The sequence below is a fragment of the Triturus cristatus genome, chromosome 6 (assembly GCF_964204655.1).
Source record: "Triturus cristatus chromosome 6, aTriCri1.1, whole genome shotgun sequence".
Taxonomy (NCBI): Eukaryota; Metazoa; Chordata; class Amphibia; order Caudata; family Salamandridae; genus Triturus; species Triturus cristatus.
The window spans coordinates 858,749,717-858,774,383 of record NC_140589.1 but is presented as its reverse complement, the minus strand read 5'-3'; the positions used below and the strand labels follow the sequence as shown (position 1 = coordinate 858,774,383).

Genomic DNA, 24,667 nt, shown 5'->3' with positions numbered 1-24,667 from the left:
CCCCGTCCCCCTTGGCCTCCGCTATGTGTCCTGGGGGGCTCATGTGGTGCACCCCCAAACATCCATGCACCATTTTCCAGCTCCCACATGGTGCATGGAAGTTTCAAAATATCCCTTTTTCTTTTGCAGCTTGTGCTGCGGCCCTTTTCTGGTCGACAGCACAAGCAACACTAGAAAAAGGGATTTTTCCGACCGCCTACATGGCGGTTGCATCCTAATCTGGCCGGCTGGACTACTTGTCGGCTGGTCCCACTCCCGCTGTGATGGTGGTTGGACGTTTGTCCGACCGCCATCGTAATGTGGCCCTAAGGGCCTTAGAGTGGTCTGTGGGTCAGTGTTTGATCATGACTGAATGGCTTTGTTGTCTATCTAATTTAATGGCTTCCCTCCCTTTTTTTTATGTTTGTTCCACCCAGGAGCATTTCAGTCTCACACTGTTCTGATTAGACAAGTTGTACCCTTCTACTGCATTCTTGGGGGTCTCCTTTTTATTATTTTACATTCAGCACTCCATGGGAATTCACGTACATCCTTCTGCTCTCCCACTGCATGTTTCCTATTTCCCCCACATGATCTTTTCATTCCATCTCTCCTGCTTCCTGATACTTCTTCCAATTTTAATTATTTTTATTTCTTTTTACCACAGCCCAACAGCTGCAAAGTGCTATCAGGATGCTTAATTCCCGGTTTGTGCATAGTTTGTTTTCTCGTTTTTAAATACGGTTGCTGTCATATGTTACAAAGTTACATTTAAAAAGGATGTCTGCTTCGCGACTCATGCATCTGTACTCATCATGATGCACTCACCACACATCACAACATAAGCCTGCACATTGCCAACTATCTTGGAATGGGTTTTGTTTAATGGAAACCCCATTGGAAGATTGCCAGCCATGAGTGTGCTCGTCCTGATGCATGCACATGCATTGAAATTGCAACAAGGTTTTACAAAGCCAGTAGCTCAGCCTTTTAGAGTAAAGGCCCATTGGCTTTGCCAATACTTGTTTCTCCTTTTGCAAGTCTTTGACCTGTATTATACTTCCAGTGTTGGTAATCAGGTACCCCCTAGCTAGAGAAGCATTGCTTAGAATTGCATTGATGCAGCTCCGGCCTTTGCTTTGCTCCAGTTTCCCAAAAGAGCAGTGGAAAGGGAAAAAAAGATGCTGAATTGCAGCGGTGAGATGGTCTGTAAAACAGAAAGCAACAAACCTCAACTTAAAGGCACTGAATATGTTTCTATTTCGTGGTGTTGTAATTGCGTTGTATTTATATACCGCTTCTTACCAATGATGTGGTGCTGAAGCGCTTTTAGGGACGTGTAGCACGCTACTCTGTGGGAGTGCCATGGATGGAAGTGTATCTGTTACGGGGTAGAGCAGACGTGTGCGTGAGGGCCAGAGTTGCGCTTTACCTTTTTTTTGCCGTCGGCACCTGCACATAAACCTTAAGCAAACAGGAATGTGGATAGGACACACATAATGACATGTCACACACGTGGTTACAACCATTTGATTTCGGAATCCATAAAGAGTGGTATGTATCTGTGGATGTGGAGTAACTGCCAGAGCTGCCAACTTAAGAACTGGGGAACAGGTTTGAGTCATTGCATCGGCTCAACATTCTGTGATTCTGAGCAAGTCACCTACGGGCAGATTTTCAAACATTTTGCGCTAGGTTAGTGTCACAAAAGTGATGCTAACCAGCACATTTTTTTTTTTTTTACCAATTTAATTTCCAGCTCAAAACTTGTTTTGCGTTGGAAAGTACCCTACAAGTAACGCAAAGGGGTGTGAAGCATTGCTTTGCGCTACTTAGCACCAAGGGGTAAGTACATGGGTGGTACATGTGTGTTGTTCCTGTGCAACGATCGATGCCTTTTGACCCAAAACCCTATCTATAAACAATTGTAGACAGGGTTTAGCACCAAAAGTTAACACCATCTGAAAAGAGGCGTTAACAGGAGAAATGTTTTCATTTCTCCTTTCTTTTCCAACTTTGAATGCATGCTGCACTGTGCAGCACAGATACAAAGTAGGAAAATTGTTTAAACGTGTCTAGGCATAGTATTTTGTACAAAACCTATTCTAGACTCACTCACACACCTTATATAGCACTAAGGTGTGTACATAGAGCCTGGCAGCTGAAATCACTGCCGGCACTAGAGGGAGAGGGCAAGAGAGAGCCATATCTCTGTAAATTAATTTTTTTAGAGTTTTATATAGCGCGAACTAGACCCGAGACATCGGGAGCACCAGTTTTCTTACAGTTGAACACATTTACTATTTTTATTTTTTTGTTAGGCACGGGAGATTAAGGGATTAGCCCATAATCACAGGATGTTGAGCGTCCTTGCTGAGACTCGAACCCGGTTCCTCAGTTTCGAGGTCGACTGCTCTAGCCCTAAAGCTACATCGTCTCCCGATATGACGCTCTCCTGCTCCCTTCCTGTCACACAGCGCAGCATTTTTGGCTGCTGCGTTGCGTGTTTTTGGAAAATCTGGGTTTTAATCTCCAATACCTTTGGGTCTTGCTCACGCTATGTAAAATTGCAAAAAGAAAGAAAGGACACAGTTCACACACGTCCGGTGTGTTGATTATGCACAGTACGGTAACCAAGAAGGGCGGAGGGTTCCCTCACTGACACACTGTTTTCTAGCAGAGCAAGATGAAGGAAACTGGGACCAGAGGGGGCCTGCATCCGTTTGAGATCTGTTAAACTGGGAAACGATAGCTTTTCAACACCTGCTTATGTAAGGACACAGAAAGCAATTAGAAGGAGTAGAAATTAAGTATTAGCCATAGCTCTTGGCGCGAGCTCAATGTGTGGCCAGCTGAGAGATCCAGGTGACAGAGAGCGACTAATCCCTACAGTTTTGTCACCTACTTTGGGATACGTTTTCTCGGTTTCTTCATGAGACTCCTTGTGTTTGCCGAAGGGATGAGCCCGGAGTTCAAAGGGCACTGGGATCTGTAAGAGAAAATAGTCACTTTTTAGCCCACAGTAGAATATTGATAGCCAGGCGGGAAAATAATTTGCATTTTGATTAATGAACTAATAATTAGCATATTGATAATGTACTCAACAGAAATGCGTTCTAAAATAGTGTGTGGCATACCAATACATAACTCAGTAGCAAGTAAGCTTGCACCCACTTTTTGCGGTGGTCCTGATGCCTCAATTCTGCATTCCACGCCACCCCCGGATGCCGGACTTCCGCCTTCCACGCCACCCCCGGATGCCTGACTTCCGCCTTCCACGCCATCCACAGTCTTGGCGTCTAGCCACATCTAAGAACATAGAGAAGCATCACAAATGGGGAAGAATACATGGAAGCCATATTTTGCTCTTCATTTTTGCATTATAACATGTGGTTCTGCGCGGAACTGCTATATATAGAAAGTTTATTTCATTCCCGCACACCTCTGAGCTGTCGATTCGGGGCCAATGAGGAACCTAGGGGTTGCAGCAGGACGCAATAATATTTATTTCCGAACTTGGCCCAGGTGTACTAAAGAGAGCCTTTGTGTGATGCAAAGCGACGTGCGTGATAACATTGATCCACTTTCATGCACATCTTTTTTTTTGCGACAAAAGCCTTTGCGAGCGCAGAAATCAATGGCATTGTGTCGCACATTTTGAAATCTTTGATGCTAAGTGGGTGATATGAGGTGGGAACGGACTCCCTCGTAGAAGTGAACGCAACCCCATACCTGCTAGTCACAAAACATTGCATAACCAAGGTTTACTTGAAAACAATAGCACTTGATGCGGGTGGCAGCGTGCGTTGCCTCATTTCTCAATGCATAATACTGTCGATAATTGTAAAAATGACAATATGACGTGATGTACGCTTGAGCCCCCGTCTTCCAGGAGATAATTATATTAGAAGTTAACGCTCGAGGACAGAAGTCAGGCAAACAAAGCTCGAAGGCCTCTGCGATCAGGCGCAAGGATAGATATTGTGTAATTACGGTAATTTACATTTGTGATGACGGAATTACAACGCAATGCATGGTTACCTAGCACCCAGAGGGAATTTAAAAACGTGAATAATAGTTGTATTAATAAATGAAAATGAAGTTGAGTAACTGTACAGGGGTTGAAGGCTCAAAAAGGATTAAAAATAAAGGTTACCATGTAGGATTTTGAGGCCTTCCGTTTAGAAGAAAGCTTAGTGTGAACCTGTGTTGGGCAGCCTTTGGAGTAAACGCCTCGCCCTGCTTGCAAGCGGCAGCCCTGGGGGGATTTTTGCACTCAGCAGCCAAAGTGTGCCAGCACCACAGTGCGCAATGTTGCCAGGTGCCAGCTACGGCGCCGTGATACATTTCTGAGACCTCGCACATCATTAGCAATACCTTCACGTCTCAATGCGCAGGGCTTAGGTCAGCCACCCGCCTCAGCAAAACTCAGATTTGTTTTTCTGTGCACTATTATAGTGATATATTCATTCAGTTTTAGGCCACATATTTTTTTTTTAAATGCAGATAGGTGTGGATAGGCAGTGTCTTGGTGCTATGCAAAGGAGTTTCTGAAGGTCCCTTGAAGAAACGGGGAGATTCTGGGGCCGGACTACTTCATCTGTGCTCACCGTGTAACTTGTCTTTTGGGCCCTCTGTCCTGCGGGGGAGCAGCTGGTATTAAAGAAGGGTCAAAGAGCCCCTCTGTAGGCCTGGTTTGACAGTCCAGTTGACACCAATGTTTTAAAATATAGATAGAGTGGGGTTTGGCTCCACCCAGAGGAGTAATTCGTTCTCACTTCATGCTATTAGGTGTGTGGTGTAGTATACCTCCTGCTATGGAATGCATGCGTTGCTATCTACTATGCTTCTCAAAAGTACATTGAATCATTGCACATTAAAACATTTTCTCATAAATGCATTGCACATAGATAGCAAATGTTTTTTTTACTGCAGCAGCCTTTTTAAAAGTCAATGTTCAACTAATGACTTTACCAATGCTTGTTTAACATAGAATGTAGGTGCACATGCCATAGTTATAATTCCCACCATTTCATATGAGTACGGCACTATGCTGATGGGGGTATTTGATTTCTTAACACATGCTTCATATTAATGAACATGAACACCAACAACACCCCCCCCCCACCCCCCTGGAGGTGCCCTAATGTATATCACTCGATGGGTGGTATAACCTGCAGACAAACACGGATGGTGGGCGTGCTGCAGCTTCAGTCAGCACTGCACATGCAGACAGCCGCCACCTACCTTGGCACACCATGCTAGGGTGTGGTCAGACACAAACCAGGGCAGTACAGAATGTAGAGGTAAAAAGTGCAGTGCTTAGTGTGGAAAAGTGAGATAAGGAGACAGGGAGTAGAGGGGAGGTGGACATAAGAGGCGGGAGGTGGAATCAGCCCTGATATTCTACCATCCTGGAATTCGGCAGGTCTGCTGACAGGCTTCTAAGAAAAACTATGGGCCCTGATATAGTACAGTTCTACTATTACTACTACTACAGTACTACCATACCAGTACCACATTACAACTATTGTACTACTACATTACTACTACACCTACTGTACTACTAGTGCTACTACTACTGCTACAGTACTTCTATTACCATTTCTACAGCACTACTACTACTACAGTACTACCACTACTATTACTACAGTAATACTACAGTGCTACTACTACAGTACTACTACTACTACTGCTGTACTACTATTACTACGGTACTACTACAGTACTACTAGTACTACCACTACTGTTACTACAGTTACTACAGTACTACTACTTGAGCTGTACTACTACAGTTCTACTACCACTGTACTACTACAGTGTTACTGCTACTACAGTACTTCTACTACTACTACAGTACTTCTACTGTTACTAATACTACTGTACTACTACTATTGTACTACTAAAGTACGACTACTACTACAATACTACTCTTCTTCTTTCTAGCCCTACACAACGGATTCGGTGTTGTTGATGTCCTGAACTCTGCTCACCCTTGTCCTCTTTTCGAAGAGTTTTCCCGCCTTTCTGCGATTTACGTCGCTTTTCGCGGATTATGACAAGAACTGCTTTATTCCTTTCTGCAGCAAAAAGTATTTGACGAACATATACTCGAATGTACACCCGAATTTACAACCTTTTACACCTAAGTATATATATAAAAAAAAATTCAACTGAAATAAAAAAAAATTAAATGTGTAACTAAGAGCAAGAAAACGATCGAATCCTCCCCAGCTGTTCGCACAGTTATTTCAAATGAAGCGCACAGCGGAAGCTTGCTTCACCTGTTGTTGCTATAACTGTTGGCTTCCTTTAACTGATCTACACTCTTCAATCTAGGGCCTCCTTGTATATAAATTAACTGCTAACCTGGTACTGTGAGGGTAGCGTGCAGGCTGCTCCCCAGAAAAGAAAACAACGGCTTCTTGAACCGATGTGATATCGATAAGAAACAATTCACACGCTCACTTCGAGTTTCCCAGGGAGCTGAGAAACACAGCCCTGGCAAGGCGGGACAGAGCGCTACCTGCAGCGCGCCATATTTACAGATGGAACCGCGAGAGTTCACACTTGGAGAAGCCTCGTCAGCACAGCCATTGCCAGGATTCTAGCCCCGCCCTAATGTCAGCCTCTCCGGTGCCGTCAGGGGTTGCACAGCCTTATTAACACGACACAGGCCCCTACCTAGTGGAATTAAAAGCTCGTTGACAAGTATGGAGGCTGCATCTGCTTTTGTATACACCCTTCATGCACAGGGCTGCACTTGATAGCTGGTGTCCGATAGCCCAAGGTGGGTGTCTACAGCCTCTTCATCGTGACAGTCGAGATTTCCAGCTGACTCTAAGACCGACTCTTAACTAGGGCCACTGGAATGATGCTATTCTTCAGACACGGCAATTTTTGGTTTTGCCGCATTTGCCACACAATCCATCATCTCTTGCATAATATGTAGCTTTTAACAAAAAAGGTATCAAATGTATCAAAAGTGAAGAAAAAACACACGGTGACTGAGTTCCTGCCCACCAGAAGGCTTTTCACAAAGGCTGACTGTTTATCTTTCGGTTGCATATTGCTGTATTGGTTGTTAAATTGATCCTAATATGATGAAATCTTTTCCCCGACACCGTTACCACGTGCAGAAAAGACAAAATAATGAAGTAATACTATCACAAAATGTGCCACATTATGCCACATAATTCGCCATTTCTCGCAGCATAATCTAGTCAACCTTGCGCATAATTTGGTCCTCCTCTGTTGCTTTATCCTGGGACCTGCTCATATCCCATAAATATATTTCCCACAGGGCAATGCCTTTTGTGTCTAGGTTGCAAAGGCAAAGTCAGTTTGTCAGGCCTTAACAAACTAGTGCAGTGAACATTTTATATTGCATACATATGCCACACAAATAAAAAATAAAGGGAAAAAAAATTCCACAACCCAGACATGATGGACTTTTGCTTGCAATAAATATGTATCTAGAAAATAACCTTCACCTATATTTGTATAAAACAGTACACATGTTTTCTAGCATACAGGTGTTCTTAGAATATGTATAGATACCATTTTAGTTTTAATGCACATCACATGAATATGTATTTTTATTGGCATAAAGAAAAGGTACCATTGTGTTTGAATTATAGCCACCTGCAGATATAGTTTAAACACAAAAGTATGCTTAAAATCTATGCATAATGAATGGAAAAAAGTTTGGCTATATGTTGGCCCACAGGCCCTGGCACTGAAGTGTACTTTTTTCTTGGAGGATGTGCACATGTATGATGTGTGCCATTACTCACAGTGCACAAAAGCTGATCACTGAAATAGGCTGGCACATAGCTCCATGCTTTATGCCCTGCTAGGCAGAATCAAAATGTGAAAGATAGTTGATGACACCAACGGAGGAAGAGGGCTAGACCAAAGCACTGCTATTTATTTATGTATATATGTACACTGCCTCTAAGGGTTTCAGATAAAATATAATGTATAAATTATTGCAAGACACACATATTGTGAAGTCAAGAATATCGTGGGACAGAACACAGAAGTTAAGAATATCATGTATCTAGGTATTTAGGGCTTAATTTTGAGTTTGACGGATAGGTTACTCCATCAAATTGGTGACAGATATCCCACTCGTCCTATATAAAATGTGCATTATATGCTAAGGAATTTTGAAACAAGGCGGATGGGATATTCGTCATGTTAATGTTGTTGTTTTTAAAAATTACATTGTTTATAATATTTTGTTTCATATAGTTAAATATATAATTTTTTTGTCTAATACATTTTAGTTATTTTATTATTATAAATTGTTAGTATTTTAATGTTTGTGTTTGATTTGTTTTAGTATATTTTGTAAATTTCAATATGCAATAGAAATATTTTTAATTTATTTAGAAATTGTCAACTTAGTAGCAGGTTGTTGGGTTTGTAGGGCTTTATAGTGGAAGTTTTTAATATATAAATTCTTATTTTTTATTTAATTTCTAATTTAATGTTTTATTTAATTGCTAATTGTGTGAATTAATTGTTATTTTAATTAATATTATTAGTTTATTTTTAATTAATTGTGAATTGGTTGAATAATTTATTTATTCTTAATTGTGTTCATTATCTTTTTATTTATTACTTATATTAATAATAATCGTTTTGTTTAATTGTTGAGCACTATTAGTTCATCATTATTTATAGTTTGCATTGATTTTAATTGATTTCAGTATTCGTTTTTACAATAGGATAGCAGGCTAGCAAGTGCTTTAATTGAAAATATTTTTTAAAAAATGTGTATTTTATTTATTATATAAAATGTGTATTTAATATTTTAATTGTGTTTGTGTTATATTTAATGAATTAATTATTCTAAAGATATTTGAAAATTGAAATTTTGGTCTATATTAAAATGTTGTATTAAAAAAACAAAAAAACCTAAGAGTGGGATTATTGCATACAAAACTTGCAGAGAACAGCACTTTCCCTACTTCTGCTTAGATTGGAGTGGGAATACTAAATCTGACCCTCCAATGTCAAACACATTCTCTACTTTTGCTCACGTTGGAGTGGGAACAGTAAATCTATCCCATCCAATGCCCAACACTGAGCCTGCTGTTGGCCACTTTGGAGTGAGAAACATGAATTTGAACCCTACAGCAGCCGCGGTCGGTAGTAGGAGTACCTGCAGGGCGGTGACGTGGGGAGGGGGAGGGGCAGGGTGGGGGTAGTAAACTATGGATTACGGAGGTTCACAGGTAAGTAAACATATAAATTAATAAAACAAATATCGTTGTGTGCACTGCATCCCCAAATGCGATGCAGTGCATGCAACGAAATTAATTTTTGTGAGATTTGTTTAAAGTATATATGTTTATGTTATGTTTATAAGTTAACATTTTGTATATAGTTTTTATTTTATAAGTACATCTATTTTAAAAGTAATAATATTTTTAAAGGTACTATATGTTTTAAAGTTAATGTAGTCTCTAAAAATAAAAATTCAATATACTTACCTATTTCCTAACAATATTGTGGTCTTCTATATTTTTTTTGTCAACATTTATGTCGTTACATGCAAGGTATAGAATGTTAATATTTGTGTCCTTGAAATCTTTTTGTGTGATATTTTTGTCACTGATATTTTCTAACAATATTGTGGTTTTGTATATTTTTGTTGTCAATGTTTTTGTCTTTACATACCAGGTATATAATGTTGATATTTGTTTGGTAATATTTTTGTCACCAATATTATTTTAGTTTTATTTCATCAGACAACCACTTCTAGGCTCTAACTAAAAAGTTGAAAAGTACTTTAAATGAATAGCCATACTCATTGGCATACAGGACAGCTGTTTACAAAGCGCCTTTCCACTGCTTGGCTGTCATGCCATCCACTGTTGCTCATAGGTCCTCATCCTTCTGAAAATGAGGACAGTATATTCCAATAGACATACAGGCTTCTCTGTATGAGACTTTTACTCCTGTTCTTCCAGGAAGAAAGAAAAAAAGTAACCCTGTCTTAGACATTTTATCTTTATGAAGCACACCTTAGTTCTAAACACAAGATACAATTCTTGATTATTCTTTTATTTCCGAAATCAAACAGTAAACCATCCAGGAGATTAATGGGAAGACTCATTTTTAACAAATTAAGAGGCTGAGCTATCTCACTTATTATATATATGGGGATTCTGTATTACAGTCTTCACATAAAATGTTGTGTCAGAAACAAGGGTTTTGGTCACTAGTAATTACCCCCAGTGGCCCTACATTGATAAACACATTTTATTTTATGTTATGCTATGTTATATTGATTTGTACAGTGCACTAATCACCCAAGAGGGTACCCAGGCGCTTGGGCAGGTGTGTAGTCCCCAAAGTGCTCCTCTGAAGAGCCAGGTCTTCAGCTTCTTGCGGAACTTGAGAATTGAGGTGGAGGCTCAGTTGTGTTGAGGGAGGATGTTCCACCTCTTGGTTTTACCCACACTGTATCACATAGAAGTAAAGGCTAATTCATAAGTAGTGTGCAACCAAGTCCAGCTTTTTGCCACTAAAGTGTTCCATCTCCAGTTATAACTTCATGAGTCCATAAGTTGTTTCTTGGAACTTAGTGCAAATTTCTTACAATTCTCAATTTGTTGGTGGAATTTGTTGGTGGAATTTCTTACAATTCTCAATTTGTTGGTCAAGGAAACGTGCAAGGAGGATGAGACTGACTGCTTGGAGCTCCAGCAGCATTCCTTGTCTAGTCTTGGGGGTGCATGGTGAATGGGTGAGCTTCACATCAAGGGAAACCAGCAGGATCATGACTTGAATGAAAAGTTAGCAACTGCCGGCTACATAGCTCATTGAGATGGTGGATTCAGTGCTGATGTGGTGCACCTCTAGATCTGCAGCGGAAGCCCTAATGAGCATCTGAATGATCTACCTTTAGATACACTGAAAAACCCAAAGGTGCAAGCAGGGTATATTGTGATTGCAGGCACCATCAAAGGAGTTCCTTTCTTTCTGGGATAGATTTCAAGGAAAAGCTCCTTGGGAGAATTCTCTACCCTTCCACTACCATTTTGTATGATAGAGTTTTGAGGTAATGGAGCAGTCGGAACATGTGTCTACTGCGGCGAGAGAGAAGCAGGTGAATGGGAGGTTCCTAGAAGCAATTTCCTGTCATAGTTCCTACTCCTGGCATATCTTGAGCATCATCACCTGGTTGTTGCACTCCTGCTGCCAAGCAAAGTTCCTTTGCAGGAGTTTTCCCAGCCCAGCCTAGTCCCAATTGCAGCAAATCACTCTTACTCCAGGATCCGCAACCCTGCTCCATCCTACATTTTTATCCAAGGGCCTATATATTGGCCTTAATGGGTGAAATATATTGTGACTGAAAAACACCCCAGTTGTGCAGTGGACAGGGAAATTTCATCTTGCTGAAATCAGAAAAAATTGCCTGCTTCACTGAGGTGAACGACATTTCCAACTTCTCGAGTGAAGGTTTACCTTTTGCTTACCCATTTGCTTATCCCTAGCTCTCCTGCTTCCCTCCTATAGTGTCAACAGATGAAATAGTGCAGCCCTATCTTTCCATATTTGATATTTCTCTCAAATTAATATTCTTCCTGCAGAAACTAGTGTGAATAGGAAGGTGGGAAGAGAGACGGGGAGGGAAATAGTGAGGGTTAAAGAGTAATAGGTGGACGCTTTTTCATTTCCATATGTTCTTGCAGAATCTTGGATCGAAACTTCTCATGGTTTAAAGGGAAAAGCTTGATTGGTTGCTCACAAACAACATCCAGCTCACTCCTAGCCTTGAATATCCCCAGCCTATGCTCTTTTAGCCTTTTTTAGGCCTGACCTTTCACGTCTGAGGGCCTTAATATGAGTCTGGTGGTCCACGGACCGCCAGACTCACATTGGCAGTCTTCTGGCTGCCCTATTATGACTAGGGCAGTCGGGCCACTCTGGCACCACCGCAACTGCCACAACCGCCAAGAAACCGCTGTTTCCTGGCGGTTGCACGGCGGTCCTGAGGCTGCAATATGCTTAGCAGGGCCGCTGTGGCCCTGCCAAGCACATTATGAGTTTTCTCACTGCCACACTTTTCATGGCAGTGCGACCGACATGCAAAGTGTGGCGGTGAGGAAACAAAGCCTCACACCATGTCGATGCACGCAGTGGAGCACAACATGTGCCCCTGAGTGTGCATGCACACCATACCTGCACGGCATGGACTGCAGCAGTCCATGCCATGCAGGTACTGCCTTTGACGTTGCCATTTCGGTGCCTATTTCATAGGCACTGCCATGGGAACGCCAAAAGACCCTCCAGCCAGACCAGGAGAAAACTCCTGATCTGGCGGGCTATTCCTACACAGGTTTGGTGGTGCAGGAATGTGGTGGTCCCGCGCCTGCACCGACAAACTCATAGTAAAGCCGTAAGTCTTATTCTAATCTGTGTGGCTGTTCTGGTGAAAGTTCAGTGATCTAGGCCAAATAAGGACTGAAGCCAAGTTTTCAAACTTTAGGGACAACTTGTAAATTGCAAGATGCAAAACGTTTCCGTTTTGTTCCAACATTTCTGGTGTAACAAATAGCAGCAGCAGAAAGCTATCAAATGCAGAGTGCCACAGTTTTGACAGTGAAGATAAACAAGCATTGGCATAGCCAATAGGTCTCGCCCCTGGGACCTTGTAAGTGTTTAGCTATGCAACAGTTGCATAACTAAATACTTATAAGGTCCCAAAAGCGAGACCTATTGGCTCGGCCGCAAAAGTGAAAGTAATCGCAGTAAAGCGCGGCGTGCGCGCCCATGCACATGCACTGTAGCTCTAGGCTGGCCTGGTAGCACTTTTTGGAGCCCTCTCAATAAGTCTCGCCAGACCAGCGCATGCGCTAGGTTAGGCGAGACCTAAAAACGAGAGATAGAACCTGGGTCTTACACCACGAGGCCAGATACAGCACCCACGGTCACACGAATAAACAATTGGAGCTGGACTCCTGCCTCTCTGCACACATTAACTCCACCTGACCTCTTAGGGTATTTCCTCATCAGGATTTATCCTCAAATCTCTTTGTTTGGAGAGTCTCTTCTAGATCTAAAATTGAATAGGCTTGTGCCCCAGTCCATAAGACACACTCAGTGATAAGAGCAAACCAATCGAGACACAGAGGGCCTTTTTAGGTCTTGCCTGAGCCAGCGCACATGCGCTGCGCTGCGAGACTTTAAGTAAGGGCTTTTTAACTTTAATCACACGCTTGTGCGTGTGCTTTTTTTTAAGATCCCACCTATTGGCCTTTGCATGCGTCTTTCTAAGAAAGACAGCATGCAATTGGCCAAAGGCCGGTACATGGCCAGCCTTCGCTCTGCCTTGGCCTAGGTCCGCGGGGGTGAATAGCAGCGCCACCTGTAACCAATTATCTTAATTGGACACAGATGGCGGTCAGCGCAGGTCGCGTTGGTTTGCACTTGTAGCGTGCACGCGTTATTAGCGCGTTTGCGATCGCCGCGCTGCCCTGCTTGTTTATATCAGGATACTAACAGTGCCTGCTTGTGTTTGGCCGCCTAAATTTACGCAAGTTTTACATCTGCTTTATTATCAGGAAAGAAACCTAAGGTGAGTTTGATAATATTCACTCTGTGAGCACTGACGGTAAGTTCAGCGCACGGCAGCTCTCGACTGGATGAGTTCGAATCCCTCTCGAAGTTCACAAGATCGCAGCTCAGTAATGATGTCAAGCAAGCACTTCCTGAGGGACTTGAGGCGTTACAGCAGAGTGCACAGCTGCAAGTGCTTGGTTTTCCAAATGAGTGTAAAACTCCCATGTCTAACTGCTGAGTACCAAGTACACACTCAAAGAGGTCATGAGAAGCAACCCCCTCACGGTCACTCACCACAGAGAGGCAATTTTCTCACAGGCAGCATGCGTGCCCCCGAGGTGCATCCTCTTACTGCGCGATGACATATTGTGCATGCCGAGTGCTCAGTTCCGTTTGTAGTCTGCACTAACTTTGCCTGTGTTCTGATCTGATTTTCTTAAGAAGCAAAAAACACCTCACAACCCTCTGCAGGTCCCATTTATGTTTATTTAACGTGAGACGTCAATACTCCAATGATTAAATATCATACCGTGAAACTTCAGCTCTTTGACCAAGAGTGATACAAACAATTATTTAACCTCAATTAGTGAATGAGTCGATTCTCAAATAAGATTTGAATTTGTCATAGTTTGGTGCTAGGCATTCAAGGGTGGTGACTACTTTTTTATCTGCACTAAATTATGCATCAGGGGTTATTTATATATTGTATAAGAACTGGCACACACTTTTCTTTGTAATTAAGTATAGCAGCATATTTTGTGCATCTAATAGTTTGTAAGCTAGACTATATTTGTCAAGCTATTATTTTTCTTTGTATTCGTAAGACAAACACAATTTGGCACACACATTGTTATTTCTTTAAACAATGCATCTCGTTCCCCCAATGCTTCCTGTCCAGTTCCCCATCTAACTGCCTGTGGTTTAATTTTTGTTTCTTAATTTTCAGCTTAAAAAAAAAAAAATCACTGAAGGCCGGCAGTTGCCAAATTCTGCTGTACTGCATATGTCTTTTTTTGCTGGCCTTATGCCCATTCATTTTCCTTTTTACCATTTTAATGTACATTGCCATCTTCTGCCATGTTAGAATAGTAAACTAAATATGACTGCCATATGTTAGGATGCATGTGTATACACGTGACAACGCACGCGTCATGAGGCATGCATGCGCTTGCGTCATGACAAATAGCAGCAACCTAGAAATGTATTTCCTTTATTAGCATGAGTTACAATATTGCTGGCTATGCCCATGTACAAGTCTTGACACCTGTATAGATGCCTCTGCCAACAAGCATTGACAAAGACAATAGCCTGGCTATTTCAAGTAAAGTGGCACCACCAGGTTGCTTCAAAGAAGGATTGTTTGTGACTGACAATACTGAAACTACAGAGGTCGCCACTTGCCTATGGGCTGAACTATTCATTTTTGTATGTTGTAAAGTACGAACAGGGCCCCAATGGGCACGTGAACCAAATATATAATTTGGTAACCACATAAGGTCTGTATTGCCAGTGGTTTCCGGTGCTCAGCACCAGCACTTAATCATCAACACCGGTACTTTGCACAAGCACCAGTTCAGGACACATTCACAATCATTTATGAGGCATGGGGAGATCACAGGATTTTGAGCCGACCCGAGGCTCGAACCTGGTTGCCCAGCTCTGAAGTCAGCAGCTCTGGTCATTAAGCCACACCCTCGCTCCTCTTTCAGGGTTGACAGTCGGTTCTGGAAGCGCTTGTCAGGGGGCAAGCTGCATCCTGACAAGCGCCCTGGCACTTTTTTTTTTTTTTTTACAAATTAACCACTGGTTGATATAATTAAAAGCTGATGGATCTGTCAATTATGGACCCACATTAGATGCCACTGGCTGCAGCTGTCTAGATCCTCATTAGGGGTGGGCGGAATTTGCGAAAGCGACTTTCGCAAATTATCGCGAAAATGTTAAAAATCTCCGCAAACAAGCGGAAATATCGCGAAGATGCGGAAGTTTTTTTCCCGCCCGTTCGCGATATCTTCTGCATGGTTGCGGGTCGCTAACTTACACCTGCGGTTGCTCGCGGGCGCGGCCATCTTGTTTTCAGTTGTCTCGCGGTGCATGATTGCGAGAAGAAAGACGTGATCGCGCGACGCATGACGTCACTACGGACGTGAACTGTCGCGAGACAGCGCAAATGGCTAAAACAATACAACATCTCATGGAGAACGCGACCGGATTGGAAAAACTTGTTGGCGAACGCGGGGATTCAGGTAAGGCGATCGCGCGCGCGCGAGAATGTATTATTTTACAGCGCGAGCAAGAACCAAATTATCGCAAAGCTGCGGAAAGCGGAAATTTTGACATTTCCGCGCTCTCCGCGGAACGCGGAAATGCCAAATTATCGCAAATTCCGCGAACGGAACGGAAATTTTGCCCAGGCCTAATCCTCATCAGAAAAAAAGCTTTAGGAAGCACAACTAAGAGAAGAGCTTTGGCTCCACTCACATATTGATTCCAACATTCGATACGGGAGAAATTGTTTTAGTCCACTTACAAAGTAGTTCCATTCCCTCTGCTATCGAGTTGTGTATCACATGTTGTTCTGGCACCTCTGACACCCGCAAGGGTCATGTTTGCGCTATATAAATCTTTTTAAATGAATAAATTAAATAAACCTGTGAACGAGGACAGAGATCTGCTGGTTATTACAGCACAGGCTAGTAATGTTTTTCTCTTTATGAAGGTGATATGGTGTATTAGAGGTGGTTATGTTTGTCAAACTAAAAGGCATCTATAAAAAGCATTCCTTGGAAATGAAGTAAGAAGGAGCACATTTCATCCAGGTTTGTTAGACTGCACTCAATGCAACATACACTCCAAAGACCACTAAATGCCACATAATTGCACACCATATAATTAAACACTACTAAATACAACATACACTCCACACAATACCACTCAGTGCCACATAATTATATACAACATAATTACACTACACTCAATGCATCATGCACTCCAAACAATACCACTCAGTGACACATAATGATATGCTACATAAATACACTGCATTCAATGCAACATACACTCCAAATAATACCACTAAGTGCCACATAATTACACGCCACATGCAAGTACAAAAAAATAGAAGACATTTTTTAATTAAATCTTTTTTTAATAAGGTTTTTCAGTTATATACAATGTCATCTTCGTTTCTATAAAGGTAACAAAAATGATTAACACTTTGTATTATAACTTTTCAACATAATGCACAGCAGCCACAATGCTCTACAACATAGCCAAAAATTCTGCCTAAACACATAAGGTCCCCAAGGCGAGACCTATTGACTGTGCCAATGCTTGTTTGTTCTGTGGCGGAGTGGGAGCTTTGCCATAAATTAGCAGACCTTTTGCCCAATTAAACTTTTGGTGTCCTCATGTCACTTAGAGTCAGGGGAATTACTGAGTTTCTTACTTACAAGGGTCATGCCTGTGTGTGCACTGTTTTATTAATCAAAACATATACTGTAGTAGTCAGTAGGCCTTCCCAGGCCACCCTATTATTTTCCTGAATAGTCTTTGAACTGAGACAGTAATTTAAAAGCATCTGCTAAAAAAGAGCAGATTCCAAACCAAGCAATCTTGTGATTCCCTCACTCCAGATAGAGGGCAGGGAACCACTTGATTTTCGACTCAGCTGTCTCTCTGGGCAGAGAAACCTGACATGACAGCCTGTCCGCAATTGGACTGCCAGATCACAGTGACGATCACCCTAGCTTTTAAGGACTAGTCTCTCAATTCATATTTCCCAGCAAGGGTCTGCCATGCTAGGCAGTACTTGCAAGTAAAGCTTTTCTATTCTAAAAGGCAATGAACTGAAAATGTGACTGTAGTGAAAGCAGTTGTATATCACAACTATAGGGTTAACTGTAGAGGTGGTCGAGCCAGCAAATTAACAGGGAGAGCCGAGCCAGAGCTGATCCGATTGTGTTGCTGAGCTCTACGAGTCCGTGCATGAGCCGAGCCCTGACATTTTTTGACATGTAAATCATACAACACATATTTGGTAAAAATATGACAAAGTTTCTTCAAAATGCAAAAAGTGTATTTCTTTAACAGGCGGAAGCTTGTCACCTTAGTACATCTGATTATATCACTGCATTGAGAGGCAACAATATCGTCGTTGAACTAAAGGACAAGTCACTTGTCATATGCACACCATAATATGTGGCCTAGATTTTTACATGGAGCAACTTTATAAGGTATTAAATCAAAAACAATACATTTTCCTACAGCCCACATCCTAAGCTTGCATATTTGAAGGCGCTCTTATATGTGATAATTATATAAAAAAGAGGCTCTGTAAATAAAATATTTGTCAAGGGTCACCCAGTTTTATGAAGCAGGAAATCTGGATTGATCCTAGACTTTCTAGCTCCACCTTGTACAGTTCAGCCACTAAAAGAGTATCTCTTTTTCTTGTCTGTTTTATATCAAAGGTGCTGTGTCTATTATTCTTGGCGCGTGAGGGTACAGCGCAGGTGGCAGACTGAAGCTGCGTGAATGCTCGGCTCACTTTAGGCTTGAGCGTCCAAGAGGACCTCTAGCTGGGCCACAGCCGGCCATCAGACTGAACTCTGGCTCGAGCTTTCAGTGGCTCGCCCACCTCTCATGAACTGTAGGAACAAGAAGGCATTTCAAGATGTTCCCGCCAACAAAAACTGTTCTTTTGTAAGCGTCCTCTCTGTAATTATTTATTTTTGCTAAAATCATTCATTGTTACAGAGACCTCTCTTGTGTACATGCACATACAATGAAAGGCTTAGGGCCTGATTGTGTGTTCGACGGTCCATGAACCGCCAGTGCCCGCAGTGAGGTCCGACCACTGAGACCTAGGCCGTCCGACTGCCGTATTATGAGATTGTCGGATTGCTGTTGGAAAGACTGCCAGCAAACCACTAACACCATCAGCCATCCGCAGACCGTTGCGGCTGCGGTCGGGGTAAAGCAGCTGCCATAGAGGCAGTACAGAGAGGTTTCACTGCAAACCGTATTACGAGTTAGCTTTCCCATGAGCCGACTGCGGTGATGGGACTGTCGGCTTTGAGTCGGCGGAATCAAAGGATTTGGGGTGCTTCACAGCAGCATCTTCACCCCGAATGATACGACCCTGTTTGCGGCAAAATAAAGGTTAAGTGCGTTTTTTAACATATACACATTGACTGGACTGGCCACATATGCACCAGACTCCGGCAATTGATAGGTGGTATTTTTCCACTTGTATCATGCATATGTGTACATCCGACATGTGCAGTCGAAATCTACACACAGCCACTGATAAATATGGAAAACCATTGACCGTCGCCAGGAAGACCGCTGCTAGCCCCGTGGTCAACTTATAATACTGCAATCGAAAGACCGCCGGCTCTGCGGTCTTCTCGAGACCTCGGCCACGGCGGTCGGGCAGTTGGACCGCCAAACTCATAATGAGGCCCTTGGCGCATAGCATCACGGTTTCTTTGCAGAATGCGCACTGTACAAATACAGTATAAACAAGCTGACACTAAAAAAATGCAGTATATCATTTGTAAACAAAAACATGATTTACGCCAAATCCGTAAGGCAACACTCTGTGAGGTATGACAGTCTGTGAAATAGTTGATGGTATTGAACATATCTCCTGGTTTGTGGCACATTTGACTGTATGGGAAATATCTGGCATTTTACGTATTTATCAGAGTGCTACATGTCTATCTGATAATACATGCTATTCTTTGCCAAATCGAAGGTGTGAAATGTATTGGACTTTCTTGTTTGACCTGCAACATATCTGATGGTGACATAGCTGGTTCTACAAAGGTGCTTAGCAAATCACGTCTATAAAATTAATGATTGTTCAAGGTATGCATAGCGGTTCTTATTAATTTTTTTTACTATGAGCGCAGAATGAAAGGAACCTTGGGACCTATTTACAAGCTCCTTGCGCCACCGTGGTTCACTTTTAAAGTAGGAAAAAGTGACGCACCGGCGGCGCAAGAGGCTTGTAAATAAGCAATCTTGTCTTTTTGAAAGAGCACAGCTTCTACCTCCCTAATGGATGAAAAGGAGTCCACGAAAGCGCAAATTAGGCAGCCGAAGGCCTGGCCTAATGATTAAAATTCTCAGGACGGCAGGTTAACGGCCAGACGTCGGTTTTTAAATGCAATTTAAACTGACACTTCTGCCCATTAAAGGAGGGGTCCTTCCTTCCTCGGCTTTATCCTTCTCTCACCTGTCTGTGAAAAGACTCTTTGCTGGACGGACCTGCAGCACAAGCTGCCTCGTATCTGGCGCTTATTTGTCCCGGGCCAGGCCGTGCACACAGGAGCCATGTGGCCACCGTTCAGACAGAGGGCAGGATGAAAGGGCGCTCGCAGTTTGGTGTCACCCCCACTAATCCTCCGCGGCACTGAAAACCAATTACAGAAAAAAGTCATTTCAGAGTATTCAAACGAGCAAGACTTGTAAAATTGAGAAAAACGACCAGCTGCAATGTAAAAAAAAAAAAAGAAGAAGAATGCCAACTGATCTACCAGTCCTGCTACAGTAAAAAGAAAATATCAAGGGTTATTCATAAGTAAAAAAACAGAATTAAAGTGAAACACTCGATTTTGGTGAGAAGAGTTTGGTTTGAAAATATATCTATGAAAACATGAAACCCAATGGGATTTGCAAAAAAACGGACAGTAATTGGGAGTGACGTCAGATGCTCTTCCGTTTCCAATCGTTTCAGGTGCACCGCTTGTGAGACCGGCCTCGTGGCATGGGCCTTCCCGACCAGCAAGCCACCCTGCAACCGCACCGATCCACGATGTGCCAGACTTCCGGCCGCCCCGGCCCAACATCCCGGTGGCCGGCCCGACCCCAATACGCATGCCTGGCCGAGGGAGAGAGGAACCCCCCAAGCCAGACCGAGAGGCGCCGACCCTGTCACACCTCTGGTCTCTTCCCCAAGGACGGTTTCGATCGGCCACCAGGCGGCCTCACCTGCTGGGTGTCTGGAGTCCCTCCCGGACCCACCTGAACAGATCAAAAGGGCCGAGCGACAGGAAGCCCCGACACACCGCCCCCAGGCACCAAGACCCCTCTCGGCGAGGACTCCGGACTTCAAAGAGGAGGGGAAGTATAACAAGGGGTGCGGAAGGGACGGGAGGCAGAGAAGACCTGGACTGACGAGAGCCTGCTGACCTGGTCGCGGCTCGATCGCTCCCCGAACCGAAGAACGCTACCCGAACTCTGAACCATCTGAGCCCTGCTGACGCTGTCGCGGCTCCCCGAACTCTGAACCATCTGAGCCCTGCTGACGCTGTCGCGGCTCCCCGAACTCTGAACCATCTGAGCCCTGCTGACGCTGTCGCGGCTCCCCGACCTCTGAACCATCTGAGCCCTGCTGACGCTGTCGCGGCTCCCCGAACTACGAACCACCTGTGCCTGCTGAGTGACTCGCGGCACCCTCCTCCAAGAGAATTGGCAGAGATTGCAGAGAGAAGCAACATCCCCTCAGCTCGAGGATTGAGAGCTGTGCGCAGGATACTCCGCAGAGTCACTGATTCAAAGACTGTCCCGCTACCCCCACACCCCCATCACGAGATCGCCGCCGCTTGTGGCACTAATTCTATACCCGCCTTCCGGATTATAAAGATCCCTTACAAACAAACGATAAAGTATATTGTCTTACGAAGAACTACTGTGTGGTGTCCCTCTATCAGAAGAGTGTAAGCTCAGCGTGTGCGATCCTAGGTATGAGACCCTCCCAGGAAGGGCCTCCCCGCTCTTGCTTGGCCTAACTATGGGAGAGGTGGGTCCTCGGGGGGTCAGGAACGCATTCCGCAGCCTCCCTGGTGAACGCCTTCCAACACCGCTCCACTGAGATATCCCTCACACAGGCCTCTGCATGCCAGCTTCTCAGCTTCTCATCTCCTCTTTCCTAATTGTCCTTGAGCACAAGTGGTAGCCCCCTTCACCATCTATGCACAGGAACAGACCTGATGGCCCCCCTGAGCTCCACTGGCCAACGCACCTTCTTTCCTTCCCTGTATGGATGCCGCCTTTCAGACCAAGAGATTAATACAAGTGGACCAAGCACGTGAAAGCCCTCTCTAGCCCCCACCAGAGATCAGTGGAGGGCACTCAAGAACTATTGCTACAACAGCAGGGGACCTGAGACTTGACACTTCTGGTGATACAAGTCGCTCTCTGGACCACCATTTGTTATTTTTTTGTTTCTTTGGGCATGTTGAGATGGCACCCGTCCAGTACCCAGTTGGCTTAAAAATTAGCCAGATCGAAAGATACCCGCATGGTCAATTGATGAGGACCAGACTGCCATCTTAACCCCTTCATTGTTACGGGTGGTTCCCCTTGAGAGAGCAGCAACTGACCCCGAGCCTCTACGTACCTCAGGTGGGAGGATATTTCCATTTTTATGTATCAATACTACCTAACCATAAACTGGGAGAAGGCCCTAACCTCCAGGCCCAGTGGCGGCTGCCTCGAAACAGGGTGGTGAGGCGGGGGATGAAAAAATAATAAAAAAGAAACTTATCTGTCACCGTCGCAGCCACTTCTCCTCCACGCAGAACCGGAAGCACCCAGACTCCCTGCCTCTCCCAGCCAATCACGATGCTGCATAAACAGCGTCGTGATTGGTCTGAGTAGCCAAACAGGCCGCTCAGACAATGCCTGGGAGCCTGGGCATGTTCTCCACTGGACTGTGCAACACAGCCCAGTGGAGAACATTCTAAGTGCTAATGACACAAGAGGGCTGGCCAAACCATCATGCGCACTTAGAGGAGTGCAAACTACTCCTCGCTCTGCTCTAATGGTGGCAGCCTAGACCCGCCCCACCGGTCCTGGGTCCGAGTCCAGCAAATAAAAAAGAAAATTATAGTAACTCTTATTATTATCATTTTCTTTTTCTTTTTTACACTGCTTGCTGAGCAGTGGGGCGACGCTCCTCTGCCTTAGCAGAAGAGCCGCCACTGTCCAGGCCACAGCAACAGCTCAATTTCATGTACTCTAAACTTTGCTTTGCAGGTAATTGATACACTGGATTGGACATTTCCATTATGATTTCTTTGTTTTCCGCTTTTTTTCGGTGTTTGTGATCTTCAGGACTGTAAATAGTAAAGTTTGTGAAACTGTTACAAAGTATTTAATTGGAGGGGGGATTGTGATCCTCCATTTCACAGCATTTTGATAATGATCGGTTAGCAATTGTGATCCGAATAAGTTGACAACCATGGTTTTGACCATTCCAGCTTTTTAGTAGTTGCTATGCTAAAGTGTCATCTTTTTTGTTTTCAGTAGTGATCTGATGTTAGCAATTATATAGCGATTGCAAACAGTATGCAATGTGTATAACCAAGAGTCCTTGTTTTCGCTATATTTTATTGTAGCTAGTACTATTGTAAAATGTGAACTTTCTATGGATCAATTCCAATTTCGAACATAAATATATGTATACATATTTCTATGGGTTATTAAAGAGTTGCACCCTCTCACTTCCACCTAGATATTCCAATTGTTTATGGAACTGTGATAACTGTGTTGTTATGATGCTCAGTTTACACTCTCTCCAAATCTTCCTGGAGATTAAAGGATGCTTGGGCGACCAAAATCCTGCCACAGAGCAAGTACTTAGAAACTTTCCAAGAAATTGCGATAATTATCGCAAAGCGCGCTTAGCGTTGTTTTATTTAATTCCGGCTATCGCTGGATTTAATCGCGGAGATAACGCGTTATTATCAACGCTTATCTCCAAGGTGATAGAAAATCCAGCGATAGCGGCGAAACCCAGCAATAGCGCAAGAAATCCAGCGATAAATCCAACGCGCTAATGAAAAACTTGCTAATAGGCAGGTGAGGACTTAACCTTACAATCCACCTCCCATTGACTAGAATAGTTAAGTCAGGTTTTAAGCTGATATTCGCGATTAGCGCAAATTTTTTTATCGCTTCGCGGGCATTGCTAATAGGGGGAAGCTGGGTTTGCAACTGTTTAAAGTCGCTTTAAGTTGGGAACGCCTACTTTGCATGTCATTAGCGATATATATCGCTGACATGCAAAGCGGCACCAAAACGGTCGCTTTCGCCATAAAGCTGTCTCTAATAGCTGTTAGCGACAGCTTGCTAATAGGGCGATAGAAATATCGCCGCTTTAGCGACCAAAAGTGCCACTAAAGCGGCGATAAGGCCCTTGCTAATATCCCCCTTTGTTTTTGGGGAACACCAGAACTCTTTCTTTTGACAGCACTAGGTGGTCCTTGTTACTGCATGGATAGGGTAACAGCTAGTGGTGTGATTTGAGCCTGAACAAACATGTTATTATACCACAAAAATTCAGCTGTTAATATCTATGGTAAAAATGGATCATGTTGTAGAAATCGAGGAGTGTGAGCTGGGGGCAATATGTGTGGAGGAACCAATTATTTTTACAAGTTGAACTGCTAAAAGAAAAAGGAAACAAGTTTCACTCCTAGAATCTTTTTAACAGCATCTGGTTGAGCAGAAGGAGAAAGCTTCCCTTGGACTGACCCCAGCCCTTGTTTTTTAATGGCTACCATCCACGAGTGTTATGATGTCTAATAGTTAGAACTGGAGGATGGAAGGGTCAGAATAAATCAGACAGAGTTACACATAAAGAAAGAGGTGGAGAAAGATAATTGCCCTGTACTCAAGGCGTAGTGCTTGAGCATTGATACTGCAAAAATGTTTACATGTACCTTCGTACGTGGATGTGTCTGCTACAGTCGCCGCCTTACCTTCTGACTTTCCTTAGATTTTGAAGCACTTTGCTCAGATTGGCTCTCTAGACATGGTTGTACTAGTGTGATCTGCATTACATCAGCTTACCTGTGAGGTTGACAGGTTATTCTTGAAGAAACAGCTGCAGGGTTATTGAGCCATTTGCCTCTTAGCGTTATGGAAGTGACTATGGAGGTTGCAGGAAATCAAACTTTTCTGCGTGGTCACCCTGGATTTTTCCCCTTTTGCTGGACCCTATATTTTTGCTGTTTTTTTTTAACCAGTAGTAAATAAGTGACTGTGCTCCTCCTTCAAACATGATTGAAATGACATATTCCTAATTGGCAAA

The 24,667-nt window shown here is 43.4% G+C and overlaps 1 protein-coding gene across 1 annotated transcript in view; it reads right to left on the bottom strand.

Annotated features, from left to right (window-relative positions):
• The window catches only part of LOC146817966 (uncharacterized), a 737,869-nt gene that overhangs the window by 273,228 nt on the left and 439,974 nt on the right, over positions 1-24,667 (bottom strand). The window contains exons 9-10 of the mRNA XM_085611444.1: positions 3,154-3,288; positions 2,885-2,968 (exon numbers count right to left, since the gene is read on the bottom strand). Coding sequence (XP_085467570.1) covers positions 2,885-2,968; positions 3,154-3,288 — 219 coding nt within the window. The remainder of the gene's footprint in view (positions 1-2,884; positions 2,969-3,153; positions 3,289-24,667) is intronic.